Here is a 15,633-nt window from a genome sequence, read left to right on the forward strand (position 1 = left end):
TATGGACATTGGGATTTGTCTTTCATTTATTTTCCAAGATATCATTTCAGCATATAGATATCTGAGTGGAAAAGAGAACATATATATATATGTATATTCCAAGATCTAGAGTAAGGAATACTTAGTGGAATTCACATTTAAATAAAACACACTAAACTTTTCATAAGAGAACTACTAAAAATAATTTGGCACATTGGAAAAACAGAGGCAAATACTGCAGAAAAGAAGAGGCGCTTCTAAGACCGATTTATGAAATAATATTTGGGTTTAAGCTGCTGGGTTTTTTAATACTGTAAATGAACTATCTGCCTTAGAGCAAACTTTAAGTCCCTTAAACAAACCCCTTTTAAAGCCAAGGAATCATCCCCCAGCACTTCAATGTCAGTAGAATCAACCCAGCTCTTCTGGACCCTTCTGGGTTCCCACTCATCTCCAAGATAGCTTTACACACCAGTAGTGGGAGACCGCAGATTTGGAGCTGGAAGAGACCTTTTGATGCTACCTTCTAAACCTTTCATTTTATAAAGGAGGAAATTGAAGGCCAGGCAAGTTAAGTAAATTGCCCCTGGTGGACATGGCACAGGAAGGATTTTAATCCAGGCCTTCTTGTTCCAGAGATCTTTCTATTGTACCAGGATCCTCAGGACAGGAGGGTTCTCTTCCACCCCCTTACTTGAGTGGCTAGGATAAGTGGGATACCTTACCTCTGTAATTATTCTCAGATATTGATAATGGCTTTCCTGAATTTCTAACACATCTAGCAATTGACTAACTGGGCTCCTGGATTTTCTAAGGAGACTTCATTTGGCTTCCCTCCTTAGGGTGTAAGGTGATAATGGTGATGGAAAGGAAAAGAAAAGTATCCTTGGGCTTTTGAAAAACTGCAGAAAGGCCCAAGAAACTACGTAACGAAGATAAGGACAGAACTTCTACCTATTCTGGGCTAGGGTAGACTTTTGATGTATCCTCATCACCTCCAACAGCTCCTGGCATATAAGGAGCTCTTAACAAATGCCTACTGGACCAGTTCTAAGCTTCTTCATCTTTCACTGACTAGCTGGCTGTTAGCTTCTCAGAAGGAGCTTGCTCTACTCTGAAGGAACTGGCCCCACAAGGATACAAATGATTATAATCTGGTTCAGCTTTATAGTTTTCTCCTGGAAGTGCTAAAGCAGAAAACATTAAAGAGTAGATGAGAGGTTTAAAAAAAGTTGTGTTTTTTTTTTAAATTAGAGGTGAAGGAATTGGAGACATTCATTTTTCAGTGGATCTGCTAGGCCTTCGCTTTCCAAAGCATTATAAAAACACATGGTACCATCTGATCCCCTAAGAGAGCAGTGTGGTTGAACAGAGAGAATGCTGGGCGGAGAGCCAGGAAATCTGGATTCTAGGCCCTGCTGGGTTGTTGACTGACTGAGCGACTTTAGGCAAATTACCTTTTTTCTCTAGACTTGGTTCCTTGTCTGCAAAATGAGAAGAGCTAGACTAGAGGTCTTCTCAAGGCCCTTCTAACAGCAAAATGCTATGCCTTTTTGGACAGGATTGGAAATTCAAGGTAATAGGCCATAATTCCCATCAAAATATACTAATGAACACAGATCTTCAACTGACAAAAGGAGAGCTTTCTCTGTTCCCAGTTCCTCCCTTTCATTCCTTCTCTCTCTCTCTCTCTCTCTCTCTCTCTCTCTCTCTCTCTCTCTCTCTCTCTCTCTCTCTTTCTTCTTCCTCAGTTCCCTCACTCCCTTTCCAAAACTTCCCTTTCCTCCTCCCCCAGCTCCATTCCCTTTCCTCTCCTACTTCTTTATTCCTTTTTCTTTATCCCTTTCACATCTTTCCCTTGTTCCTTGTTCTAGACTTTCATAGGTTTTCCTAGCTGGATTCCAGTCAAGCTGAGTTGGAAGGCAGGGTCCAAATATCTCTATCTGTTTTTTTTTTACTGTTGTCAATAGGTCTCTACCTGCGTCCTCATGAGGACTGAAGCATCAGGGTGAAAAAAAAAATTAACACTGCCCTTTATTTTCTTCTCTCAGTGTGGCCCACTCTGTCCCTCATCCAACCTTGGAAGAAATGGCTGGATGTTTGGAGAAGGCTTGCTATATTGATCATTCACACCCTCAGGCTGAACATGAGCATAATATGTATCAAATTTAAGAAAAGATTTTTTAAAATCTTTTTCCTGATCCTTGAAGGCCAGAAGGTCTTATCCTCCCATGAGAAGTCAGGTCACCAAATGAAGACTCATTTCACTCTGATACCAAGATACCTGGTATCATGAACCTGATACCAAGAAAGTCCAGGAAGATGGCCATTTATGGATGGACTCTCCTTCTGTGTTACAGGCCTTTCTCGAGCAGGCCTCCACTCGCAAATTTTCTCAGTTTCTGCTCTTCCCCCACAACCTTGTCCAAATTCTGTGGATAAGCAGGATTTCTTCCCTTATTTCTCTGTAGATCTCTTGACTCAGGATATCGGCCTTCCTCCCTCCAGCAGAACCGAATAGAAATCAGTCATCTCTCATTAATGTTCTGAATCCATCAATTTTACTGAAGAATGTGTGTACTTTTAAATATGACAAACTGAACTTAGAGATGCCTAGGAATTCTTCTCAGTTCTCTCAGCAGCCCAGTAGACTCCTCTTCACCTGTGGTGCTTTATGTGAACAACACCAGGTTGAAACTTGAAAAACAGAAAGTAAAAATAAAATCCCACAGAGGCCCATAGACCTTACCCATTGGTTCAGAGGGCTGGCAAACTAGTGTGAGCCCTTCTTAATTACAATTAAGAGCTTTGGGCTCTTAAGCAAAGGCCTTGATTGGCTCAGAGCTTCAACAGGAGGATACTTCCAGAACCTCTGAAGTCTTTCTTCCTGCCAAAGGCTTCTTAAGAGATTAAGCACCTTGAAGGATCCCTCTCAAAGGCTCAGAGGGTGCTGGTTGTGGTCAGGGGCCTATGAGTGTCCACAGATTGTAAACCACGCTGGGATGGTGGAACCTGGGTTTCCCTACTAGGAGGGGAACTAGGCTACACTAGGAAGTGCTGCTTCTCCTCCTGGGGTGCAGCACTTTCCTCTTGGCAATATCTTCCTCTGTGTCACTCTCACAATTTCTCTGAAAAAAGAATAGGAGAAGGTGTTATATAAGAGGAACAGGTCATGTTTACATAGTGCAACAATTTTCTGGATAGATAGTACAAGAATCATTAACCCCATTTTATAGATGACTAAACAGAAGCTCTAAGTAGTGATCTGTGTAGGGTTATACAGAGACAAGGCTGAGACTTGAACTCAAAGCCAGTATCCTTTCTTATCCACCATATTGTTTCTCTGGGCTTACTTCTCCTTGGTTAGAGATGTTAAGCCAAAGATAGGAAATGGGAAAGTGGGCCCGGGGAAGGCTGCTGCTGGCATCCTGCGTAGCCCTATGTTCTGTAAGGTGGTCAGACCAAGTGGACTGGCTAGAGTCCTATTTGGCAACAAAAACAATAGACAGATGTGATCCCTGCCTTCCAACTCAGCTTGCCTGGAACCCACATAGGAGAGCCCTTGACACCTCAGAAAAAAAAGAGGAAAGGAGAGAAGAAAGGAGAGGAATGGAGAACTGGGGTGGGGTCACAGAACTAAAGTTAAAGGGAGTCAGGTGGTATGTGTGTGCACATGTGCATATGTGTGCCTGTGTGCCTGCGTGTGTGTGTGTGTATGTATGTGTATGTGGGTATGTATGTGGAAGACCTTAAAGAAACCAAGAGGCAAGTCAGAATGCTGATTAAAATTAAAATTACAACTGGGGTGAACAAATGCCATGTTCTATCAGTTACTGCCGCTTGGTGCTGTCTCCACGGTCAGTACAACTTGGATAAATGTAAAAATGGTTGAGGTTGGGAACCATGACCTTTTGACCGTGTACCTTGATATGTTCTGATGGGAGCTGAACAGAATCATAGATTTTTTTTTAAAGAGCTAGAAAGGCCTTTAGAATCTAGCTCCTCCAATCTTCCCATTTTACTGATGAGGAAATTCCAGCACAGAGACAGTCATTTTTCAAAAGCCACAGAGCAGCTGGGACTAGAATGGGGGTATCTTGGCTCCTCTCTTATTTTTTGTTTTTGTTTTTCCATTTGCTCTGCATCAGTAAGCATCAGACATGTCATCCTCTGTAGGCTTTGGGTCTCTCAAATGATAACATATTTAAAGGACGTCTTCTGAATTGTCAATACGATGGTTTGAGAAGGTGTATATCTGGCCTCTCTACCTTGGCACACACCATCCGCCATGTTTGAATGCTTTCTCCTTCTCCACCTCTTAGAACCCCATTGGGGTTCAAGGTTGCTCGGGTTCCACCTCCTTCAAGAGTGAATTCTCCTAATTGTTAATATTCCCTCCCCATCATTGTGTATTTATCTTGTATATAAACTGTAATTTCCTTTATCTGTGAACATGTTGTATCTTTCTGACCTTCTCAAGCTCTGTCTCCCTTCTGTTTTTGTATCCCCAGTGCCTGATACAATGCCTGGCACAGGCAGCAGGTGCATAATAAATGCTTGCTTATTGACTTATGTCATTCACGGATACTAAAGTGAACATCAAATGAGGCTGACTTTCTCAGATGCTAAAATTTAACAGCCGAGCTCAGTTTGCTCCCAACTTAACTGGCAGAGAGCCATGACCAAGCCACAGGTTCCTCTCTAATGTAGGAGTGGGATCCACTGAGAATATTAATCTGAGAACACCATTAAGTCCAAATGCCCAGCCCAGTGTAGCTAGAAATTTAGAGAATAGATAATGGGACTATGTTTCTTAACTGAGCTCAGATTTGAACTTTTAAAGAAAGTTACAATGCATTTTCTCCCAAAGATTCCTTAAAACTCTTTTTTAAGTACATTTAAAAAAATCCAGCTCTTTGAAAACAACGTTTAGAAATACCAAAATATTTTAATTTGGCTTCTGCATGACTAGGTGGCATAGTGGATGGAGTGCTGGGCCTGGAGACAGGAAGACCTGACTTCAAATGAGGCTTCTGACAGTTCCTAGCTGTTAAACCCAGCAGAAGTCTGTTTGCCTCAGTTTCTTTATCTGTAAAAATGACATAGAGAAGAAAATGGCAAACCATTCCAGCATCTTTGCCAAGAAAAGTCCAAATGGGGTCATGAAGAGTCAGGCATGACTGAAAAATGACAAAATGACCGAACAAGGGACAGAAGAACCATACTGGAGCCTAAATCCAACTGTATTTTCATTTGGATTAAACTGATTTAATCTCATTAATATCAAGCTGATACATTTTAATATAATGCAGTTTTTAAAAAGAAGGTACCAGTTCAGGAAAACTTTACTCTGGAAATGAGAAAGCGATAGTTGAAATCATCTCATTTAGTGCTTCCAAACAAATTGGTTTATTACTATTCTATTGATTTGGGAAAAAAATCCAATTTAGAAAAACTGGGTAAACATATTTCTGAGAATCCATCAACATCTTCAATGGGTGGGGAGTCCTGAAGGCTAATTGTGCCGGGTGACTTTAAAGGAAAATGGACTATTTAGAAATGGCCGAGGAATGACAATGTTTTAGGAAAGTGTAAATTTTTTTCAGTTAAATTCTGGCAATTTCTCAGCACCAAAGGCATACAAGTGAGTCTTTATTAAGCACTTCCTATATACCAAGCACTGGAGATAAAACTTTAAAAAAAGTAAAAGACAGTCCCTACTCTCAAGGAACTCACAGTCTAATGAAAGGAAGACAACACACAAACAATTACGTACAAACAAGATATATACGGGACAAATTGGAGATAACTAACAGAGAGAAGGCATTAGAATTATAGAAGATGCGATTTTAGCCAGGACTTGAAAGAAACCAAGGAAGGCTGGAGGTGGAAATGAATAGGGAGAGAATTCCAGGCATGAAGGACAGCCAGTAAAAATGCCAAGATTCAGGAGATGAGTGTATTCTGAGAAACAGCAAGGAATGCAGTGTCATTGGATATAAGAATATATGGTCAGGGGAGAGAGGAAGGAGTATAAGGCATAAGAAAGCTGGAAAAATAAGAAGGATGTAGATTTAAAGAGCTTTGAAGAGCAAACGGAACATTTTATATTTGATCCTGGAGGTAATAGTAAACAAGTTGAGTTTATTGACAAGGGGGATGACATGGTCAGACTCACACTTTAGGAAGATTAATTTGATAGTTGAATGGAGAATGGACTGGATGGGGCAGGACTTGTGGCAGAGAGACCAACCAGCAGGCTACTGAAATAATCCAAGCATGGAACTATTTCTTGTGGGAATATCAGAGGAGAGAAGCAGTCATATTCCAGAGACAGTATAAGGGTGAAATCGATAGGACTTGGCAACAGACTGGATATGGGGAGTAAGAGGGAGTGAGGAGTGGAGGAAGACATCTAGGTTGCAAAACTTGGTGATTAAGAGGATAGTGTGTGTTCGTCCTTCGTTGCCGAAGAAGACCATGCCATCAGAGAAATAATGACATGACTTGCACTTGACTTTGTTTTGAGTGAGGGAGGGCTGTGCAGGTCACCAGCCTCACTTCTCCTCCAGAGCTATCTGAATCCAGTGACCAAATACTCATCAGGATGAATGGAGATGACCCAGGATGAGCCAATTGGGGTTAAGTGACTTGCCTAAGGTCACACAGCTAGTGAGCGTCAAGTGTCTGAAGTGAGATTTGAACTCAGGTCCTCCTGACTCCTACACTGGTGCTAGGAGGATAGTGGTTGTTCTCATGAACAGTAAAGAAGAGAGGGAGGGGAAAAATAAGTTTAGTTTTTACATGTTGAGTTTAAGATATCTATAAGACCTCCAGTTCAAGATGTTAATAGAGAGGTTAAAGCTAGAAAAGTAGATCTTCAAATCATAAGCATAGAGATGATAATTGAATCTGTGGGACCTGATAAGTCAAATGTGGCTTACGATCTGCACTGCCATGCAGGGCGAATATATTCATGTAGTCTTGTCCCTGAACTGGGCCAAATGGAAATCTAGGTTTACGATCAACTTGAGCTAGGTGAACACTGACCCTCTAAGATCTTTTAAATCTCTGATCCTAAGACTCAAGCCATACAATAACAATTTTAAAACAATTCATATGTCTTCCTTTTTTTTTTATGTGGTGGGGGGAAAGTTAGAGAGGAAGTACAGAGATAGCAAACAAAAAAAGAAAAGGAAAGAAAAGAGGGTCATTGAAGCATTTTTTTTAAATGCACAGATTATAGAAGGAAGTTCAAAAGGCAACAGGCAGCAAGACAGCTTTGAAAGTAACATTTTGAATTTATTTTATTTTTAAGAAGCTGTTCATAATAGATATCCATATTCTCACACAGAATTCCTTTTACTGATCTATTTTGTATATGGAAATGTTATTTTTTGTGTGTTTGTCAAATACTGAATATAAAATAAGATAATGAGGCAACTGAAAAGATCCAACTTTGCTTAATAGCCTATTTCTAATATACCTTGAACAAAGAGTAAAAATGAAAGCAAAATGTAATTATCCTAAAATACAATTTATCAAAAAATCTATGATTAGGAAACTACTTTCAAGACCACCTAATATAACTTGATCCTGACCTAAAATTCCCTGTAAAACATCTCCAACAAATGTGAATTAAAACTGGAATGGATCTTAGAAATCATATCTTTACAGCAGAGGAAAATGAGACCTCAGAAGCTGAAATGAATCACTGAAGGTCATTTAGATGGTAATGTCCTGGAAATTTACCACATGGCCAAGTCAAATTTACAAATGTGAACCTTTAGGCCAACAAAAGAAGACTCTGGGTAAGATGGGGACGATTTCTCTTAAAAGGTCCTTCTAATTAAGTCAGTGTAGCTAGGTGGTGCAGTGGCTGAAGCACTGGGCTTGAAATCAGGAAGACTCATCTTCCTGAGTTCAAATATGACCTTAGACACTTCCTAGCTGTGTGACACTGGGCAAGTCACTTAACCCCGTTTGCCTCAGTTTCCTCATCTGTAAAATGAGCTAGAGAAGGAAATGGCAAATCACTTCAACATCCTTGCCAAGAAAACCCAAATGGTGTCATGAAGAATCAGATATGACTGAGAAATGACTGAACAATTTAAGTCAGGGGTCTTAAACTGGAGTCTATCAGTTTTTTTTTTAAATTGATAATTCCATTTCAATATAGTTTCCTTTATATTCCTATGTAGTTTATTTTATGCACTTAAAAATATCTGAGAACAGATCTATAGGTTTCACCAGATTCCCAAAGGAGTCTATAACCTAAAAAAAAAAAAAGATTAAAAACATCTGGATAAATCCATTTTTTTGCCTTTTAAATGTGTTTACTTAATACTATTGACTATCCTAACATCTATCAATACTGGTAAAATAAACATCAGAGTATTTAGTTGTTCTATGGGGGAACTTTTAATCCTAGGACTTCTTCCTTTAGATACCTGGGATGTTTATGGGATATGTCCCTTTCCTGGCTCCACCCCACCCCTCAAGTTAGCAGAAGACCAAGGAATAACAATAAAGAAAATGACAAATGGTAAATATACTTCAAAATCTCTAGCTATGGTACTCCTGCTCTTGACCTCGATTACACAATCCTTTCTTCTTATCTTACCCTCTCCTCACGAACCTGACTTTGGCCAAAATAAAACTTTTAATCATCTGTTGACCAACTTTGTCTGCTAATGAATCTCACTGAATCTGGCACTCCATCCCCTGTCTGCTTCTGCTCAGGCCATTCCATATGCCTAGAATCAACTCTCTCCTCAACTCAATGACTCTTAGAAGCCTCGGATTTTTCCAAGGTGCAATTCAGACGCCATCTCCCATGGAAGCCTTCCATGATTCCCTCTAACAGTTAATGCTTTCCTCTTCCTTAAATTATACTGTGTATTTGTTTACTTGTCTGGTTCAACGCTGGTGCTCACCTGCTCTCCCTCTTCCCTCAAACACAGACTCCTTGAAGGTATGAGCTGGTTTTTCTTTATTTGTCTATACTCTGGACCTAGCACAGAGTAGATACTCAATAAAAGTCTGTAGGGAATGAATACATACCAAATCATTTTCCTGCTTCAAATGAACCTTTTTCATCAGGGAACGGGTAAGGTGGTTACACAGTGAGACGATGCTAAATGAAAGCTGGGGCCGAAAGAGAAAACACACACAAAAACAAACTGTGAAGAGAAAGTAGTGTAGAGCCTGAGAGAAACCTCTCAGAGGCTACCCATTTTTTGCCACCAAAACTCTGGTAAAGCCCATTAGCCTGCATACCTTCCACCGCCTTCGGACATACTGCTTTTTGAAATTTTCCAAGTTGACGACGGATTCCCTCCGGACCATGGCTTGCCGATTATCCACTGGCTAGGAGACAAAAACAAACTGTGGTTATTTCTGGGCATTTTTCACGGTTCTCTTTCCCTGCCCTCCAAATCCCTAGAACTAAGAGGCACTGATTTGTGCTGGGGTTGCACAGTGAAGCTGCATTGCCCAAGTCTTGTATTTCCTGGGTTCACCAGGGGCTCAGAGCAAGAGCTTGATGGGGAAGCAATCCAGTTTCAAATTTGTCAGCTGTGAAGGTGATACGTCCTTGCTCCTCTGGCTGATCTATTATTACCGTAGTGGAAGAAAATGTAGACAGAGCCTCTCTGCTCCAGGCTCCACTTGGGCTGGCAAAGTGCCAGCTGCTCCTGGGGCTATGGGTAGGATAGCTGAGTGAGATTTCAGCATCACAGTACGTGGCAAGGGTTAGTTGGTTGGATTTACATAATGGCACACGATCTTCAGCAGGGTAAGGAAAGAAAAACATGACCACGATGGCAGAGGGGCATTGTCTCTCAATATTCATGCACTCTGGGTATTATCTGGAGGAAACAGGGATGGAGCTCAAGCCTAGGGTGTGTGGGCTGTCTTTCAAAACACATTGCTATAAATCAAAGCATGAATACTTGGAACTGATCTTGGTTCCGTCCCATAGCATGAACTTGAGCTTCTCTGGGCCTCAGTTTCCTTATCTGACAAAAGGAATATTGACCTAGTATGCTTCTTAGGTCCCTTCCAACTCTAAATTTATAATCATGTGATGTTTTAAATCTCATCATGTTCTCCAGCCCTGAGTATTCCAGGTTGTATAGTATATTCATCTGTAAAGTGAGGGGGGTTAGTTTCGACCAGGGGTCCTTAATCATTTTTGTATGTCATTTACCCCTTTGACAGTCTGGGGAAGCCTCTGAACCTCTTCTCAGAATAAAAGCTTTAAATTCATGATATAAAACTCATAGGATTATGAAGGAAACCAATTATATTGAGGTAAAGATGTATTTTTCCCCTATCCAAGTTCAAGTACCTCCTGAAATCTGTTCACCAGTATCTTAGAGGTCTATGGACCCCAAGTTGTAAGAACGCTTGATTTAAGAAATTTTTAAAGACCCTTAAAGTCAACTCTATGATGTCATAAACTATGCTAGCCTGCAACTCAGTTCAACACAATATATTATTCGGTGCAGCTTTCTGCTTCTTTCGCAGGGATGAGTCTTATCTCTCTTTCTAGTCTACAAGCCCCTCAAGGTCAGAGGCTATTGCTTCCTTCACCTCTCTTCTTGCCTGTTCCTGTTCCCCCTCAACCCTGCATAGTTCTGGGTACACAGCAGAGAAACAATCAGAATGACAGATTGGCATCATTTAGCCAGAAGACCTGGCATGTACTCTGAACAGTGCTTTGGGGAGGCCCTTGATGCTGTGGACAATGTGGGCCAACTGTAATGAAAGCATATAACTCTGAGACTTCCTCAGTTGTGCTGTATAGGTCACCGCAGTCCCCTTCTCAGGGAGCCCCTACAGTGGTTGGTATGTAAGTTTCTCTAACATAAGACTTCACTGGCAAGTGGGGGAGTGGACAGGGAAGAAATCTAAGTGTTGCTTTCTTTTGGAGAGCTAATAAGAGAGGGGTGGTGAAGAAACATCATGGCACAAATTTGGGGCCGGAGGACCTGGATTCAAATCCTGGTTCTTCTACTTAATACCTTGGTTTTAACTTTTCTGGGCCTTAGTTCCTAATTTTTCAAATGAGGTGGTTGGTCTAACTGACCTCTAAGATCCCTTCCATAATAAAATAGAATGCAATCTGCATCCATGACCCTATGAGCATGGGAGCCTCTTGACAGCAGGGTCTGTCTTCACATCCCCAGCAAAGATGGGAGAGCTTGTTCAGTCATATCAGCCGAGTCCAACTCTTCGTTACCCTATTTGGGGCTTTCTTGGCAAAGATACTGAAGTGGTTTGTCATTTTCTTCTGCAACTTATTTTAAAAATGAGGAAACTGAGGCAAACAGGGTTAAGTAACTTGCCCAGGGTCACACAGCTAGAGTCTGAGGCGGGATTTGAACTCACAAAGATGAGTCTTCCTGACTCCAAGCCAAGAACTTTATCCTCTGCATCACCTATTTGAGCATACAGGAAGTGTTTAATAAATGTTTTTTCATCCATTCATTCATCTATTAGATTCTCCTTTATAGAGACACTGAAGAGAACAGAGGACAACTTTCAATGTTCACCTTGAATATTTTTCTCTATGATGTGGTCAGGTGGAAAAGCTGGAAATAAAAAAGCATGAATATTCCTAGGAAAAAATAATAGCAAAGAGAGTAATAACAATAATGCCTCATGCTTATATCGTGCTTTAGAATTTATAATTGGTCAGTAAGCATTTATTAAGTACCCACTATGTACCAGGTGAGGATGGGGGTGGGGGAGGTTGCAGACAGAGTGGATAGAGCGCTGGGTCTGAAGTCAGGAAGACTCATCTTCCTGAGTTCAAATCCAGCCTCAGACACTTACTAGCTGTGCGACCCTGGGCAAGTCACTTAACCTTGTTTGCCTCAGTTTCCTCGTTTGTAAAATAAGTTTCAGAAGGAAACAGCAAACTACTCCAGTATCTTTGCCAAGAAAACTCCAAATGGGTAAAAAGTCTGACATTACAGAAAATGACCAAACAACCAAAAAGTGACAGCCAATAGGGAGAACCTAGGTTCAAAGTTCTGCTTCATACATATTATCTGTGAGACCCTGGCCAAGTCACCTAACTTTCCAGGGCCCCCAGGTGACTAAGAATACCAGTTTTGAAGAAAGTGCCAATCTGCACTGGCAATAACGGCAAACACTTACGTAATGCTTTAAGGTTTACCAAGAACTTCATAATATTTAACCTTTTAATCATTTAATTTAATTTAATTTAATCATTTAATCTTCACAACAACCCTGAGACCTAAGTGCTATTACTATCCCCATTTTACAGTTAAGGAAAATGAGGCAGACAGGAAGTGACGTGACTTGCTCAGGGTCACGCAGGTAGGTAAATTTCTGAGGTGGGATTTGAACTCAGGTCTTCCTGACTCTAGGTTCAATACTTCCATTGGACTACACAGATACCTAGAAGTTCTTCACCAAGAGCTTTCTGCATTGATGAGATCACAAGTCTGAGTCAATGAAAACAATAACAGAAATTGTAAAATGGAACATTTCCAGAGGAGAGTGACCAAAATGGTAAGGGAACTCCAAACCATGTCATGTGAAGATTGGTTGCAGGATATGGGGACACGTAGACTGGCAAAAAAAAGCATCAAGATTTGGGGGATGGAGAGTAGAGAGATATAATAACGATTTTCAAGGATTTAATGTGGAAGAGGGATCAGATTTATTTCAGCAGATTGTGTAATTAGGAATAAGGAGCAGACTTGAAGAGATGCATTTCATTTTTAAATTGATATAAGAAAAAAACACTGCCTAATAATTAATTAGTTGTGAAATGGGTCATCTTGAGAGGTGGTGAGTTGTATATTCCTAAACATCTTCAAGTTAAGACTGAACTCATCATGGATATAATGAGGCATCAATTAGACCAGACGACTTCTGAGCTCCCTTCTAACTTTTAAGATTCCATGATAAAAAGTTTAGTGGAGAAAGGGAAATAAAAATCCAAGAAGACAAAGCAATAAACCAAGGAGTATTCAGGGAAAGGAAAGACCAACCAATCTCCTGCCTTCCACACAGGCCATGCTCATTATAGAACCCATAATTTACTTCCAGATCTCCCACCCCAAACTACACCCTTTACATCCTTCAAGGCCCAACTCATGTTTTACCTCTCCAGAAAGCCTTGCCCATATCTGGATTACTGCATTTATCACATTATATACATATATCGCATTACATACTGTCTTACCACCTACAACTGAGTTGAGAGGCTGCGACTAGGCCAAACTCTTACAGGTAACGGCAGCTCATGCACAATTGTTTCTCATAAAGCAACGTAAACTTCTTGAGGACAGGAACTATTCTATTTTCATCCTTGTCTACTCAGTAATTAGGGTTTCTTAATCTTTCTTTGTGCCCTGGACCTCTTTGGCAGTCTCCCCTTTAAAAAAAACCCTTGTTGACTGATTAGTTGAAGGAAATGTCTCTCCTGGTTGGGAGCTGTTCACATCTGAAGATCTTTTGTTAGAACAAAGAGATTAAAGGTTCGCATGACCACAGCACCAGGATTAAAAGGAGTGTGTGTGCCCACTTCAGCACCGACATATCGTGTAAGTCATCTCTGCTCAAGCCCAGACCTCAGGCTCATTGAATCATAGACCTTAGAGCTGAAAGGGGCCTTCAGGCTATTTATTCCAAAGCTCAGATTGTCTCCTGCTTACCGCTAATCTCATTATCAATGTGTATTCCCCAGATGTCCCTTCTGTCATAGACCCCCATTTGATTTGTATTTTGGGTTTATTATTCCACTAACTGATCTTTTTTGCTCTGTATAACCTACTTCTTGCTTCTGGTACCTCATCAATTGGGACTTATCCACTAGGACTTTCCTCCTCAGGCTTGGCCAGCCCCACTTCCACTGTACAAAGGGAGCTTAGACAACATCATTCTAGACCCCTGGTCAGCTTCATTCTAGACTGTGCCAGGACAAATAAAATAGTCTCCTTAAGGACAGGAACTATCACTAGCCTTTTATTACCCTCTAGAGGGCCTAGCACATTCTGGGCACAAGGCAGCCATTCACCAAAAGTTCATTGACCTGAAGGTCAAAATTCTACCACAAGAATAAAGAGCCTGCTCTGTCTGCTGTTTCTGGCCACTGTCCTCCACTCTTCTGGCAAATGAGGACACAAAGAGATCTAGATGGCTCCTGAGCACCTTGAGGAACCAGAGCTTTAGACTGTAAGGTCCTAACCTGGTAATACTAGGCATTGCATTTGTGTCCCCAGTGCTTGGCACATAGTACATAGGTACTGGGCCTTCAGGTAGGAAGATCTGAGTTAGAATCCTGTCCCAGATACTTACTAGCTGTGTGACCTTGGGCTAGTTGCTTAACGTGTTTGCCTCAGTTTCCTCAGCTATAAAATGGAAATAATAATAGTACCTACATCCCAGGGTTGATGGGGCAGCTAGGGGGTATAGTGGATAGAATGATGGTGCTAGGGGGGTGGAGCCAAGATGGCGGAGTAGAAAGATGCACATATGCTACCTCCGAACCCACTGCCCATAAAATACGTGTAATAAAAAGAACCATGGGCGAATTCTGGAGCAGCAGAAGCCACAGAATGGAGCGGACGAGATTTCTGCTCCAGAGAGCCTGAAAACCTCTCGGCAAAAGACCCCTTGCACCCGGACCCGGAGCAGAGCCCAACCCTGCCTCTGTGGTGCAGCACTGAAAGGAGCAGATCCGACCAGGCTTCAGGGACGGAATCTCCAGCAGCCGCGTGGGTCCCTCCACCCACAGGTGACAAGGGTCGGTGAGAGGGTCTCTTTGGTGGGTCGAGAGGGGAGTGGGGTGCCCCCATAACTCAGGCCCCCTTGGGAGGCAGCAGCAGAGGCGGGAGCAGACCAGGGCTCCCCAAGCAGGCAGGAGCCCGGATCCATTGTTGAAGGTTTCTGCATAAACTCCCTGAGGGAATGGAGCCCGTGAGGTGGCCCTGCCCTGACTTGAGCACCTGAACTTAATCTCACACTGAACAGCAGCCCTGCCCCTGCCCAAAGCCCTGAGGCTGGGGAGCAGCATTTGAATCTCAGACCCCAAGTGCTGACTGGGCGGATCTGGAGGCGAGGTGGGGGTGGAGAGGACACTCAGAAGTCAAGTCACTGGCTGGGAAAATGCCCAGAAAAGGGAAAAAAAATAAGACTATAGAAGGTTACTTTCTTGGTGAACAGGCATTGCCTCCCTTCCTTTCTGATGAGGAAGAACAATGCTTACCATCAGGGAAAAAAGCAGAAGTCAAGGCTTCTGTATCCCAGCCCACTCAGTGGGCTCAGGCCATGGAAGAGCTCAAAAAGGATTTTGAAAATCAAGTTAAAGAGGTGAAGGAAAAACTGGGAAGAGAATTGAGTGACATGCAAGCAAAGCATGAAAAACAAGTAAACACCCTGCTAAAGGAGACCCAAAAAAATGCTGAAGAAAATAACACCTTGAAAAATAGGCTAACTCAATTGGCCAAAGAAGTTCAAAAAGCCAATGAGGAGAAGAATGCTTTCAAAAGCAGAATTAGCCAAATGGAAAAGGAGATTCAAAAGCTCACTGAAGAAAATAGTTCTTTCAAAATTAGAATGGAACAGATGGAGGCTAATGACTTTATGAGAAACCAAGAAATCACAAAACAA

At 41.7% G+C, this 15,633-nt stretch overlaps 1 protein-coding gene across 1 annotated transcript in view; it reads right to left on the reverse strand.

Annotated features, from left to right (window-relative positions):
* Positions 1 to 1,699: 1,699 nt before the first annotated feature.
* The window catches only part of DAPK2 (death associated protein kinase 2), a 184,567-nt gene continuing 170,633 nt past the window's right edge, over positions 1,700 to 15,633 (reverse strand). Inside the window, exons 10-12 of the mRNA XM_072613525.1 lie at positions 9,259 to 9,348; positions 9,043 to 9,126; positions 1,700 to 3,107 (exon numbers count right to left, since the gene is read on the reverse strand). Of these exons, the coding sequence (XP_072469626.1) occupies positions 3,027 to 3,107; positions 9,043 to 9,126; positions 9,259 to 9,348 (255 nt within the window). The 3' untranslated portion in view covers positions 1,700 to 3,026. The remainder of the gene's footprint in view (positions 3,108 to 9,042; positions 9,127 to 9,258; positions 9,349 to 15,633) is intronic.

The sequence above is a fragment of the Notamacropus eugenii genome, chromosome 1 (assembly GCF_028372415.1).
Source record: "Notamacropus eugenii isolate mMacEug1 chromosome 1, mMacEug1.pri_v2, whole genome shotgun sequence".
Taxonomy (NCBI): domain Eukaryota; kingdom Metazoa; phylum Chordata; class Mammalia; order Diprotodontia; family Macropodidae; genus Notamacropus; species Notamacropus eugenii.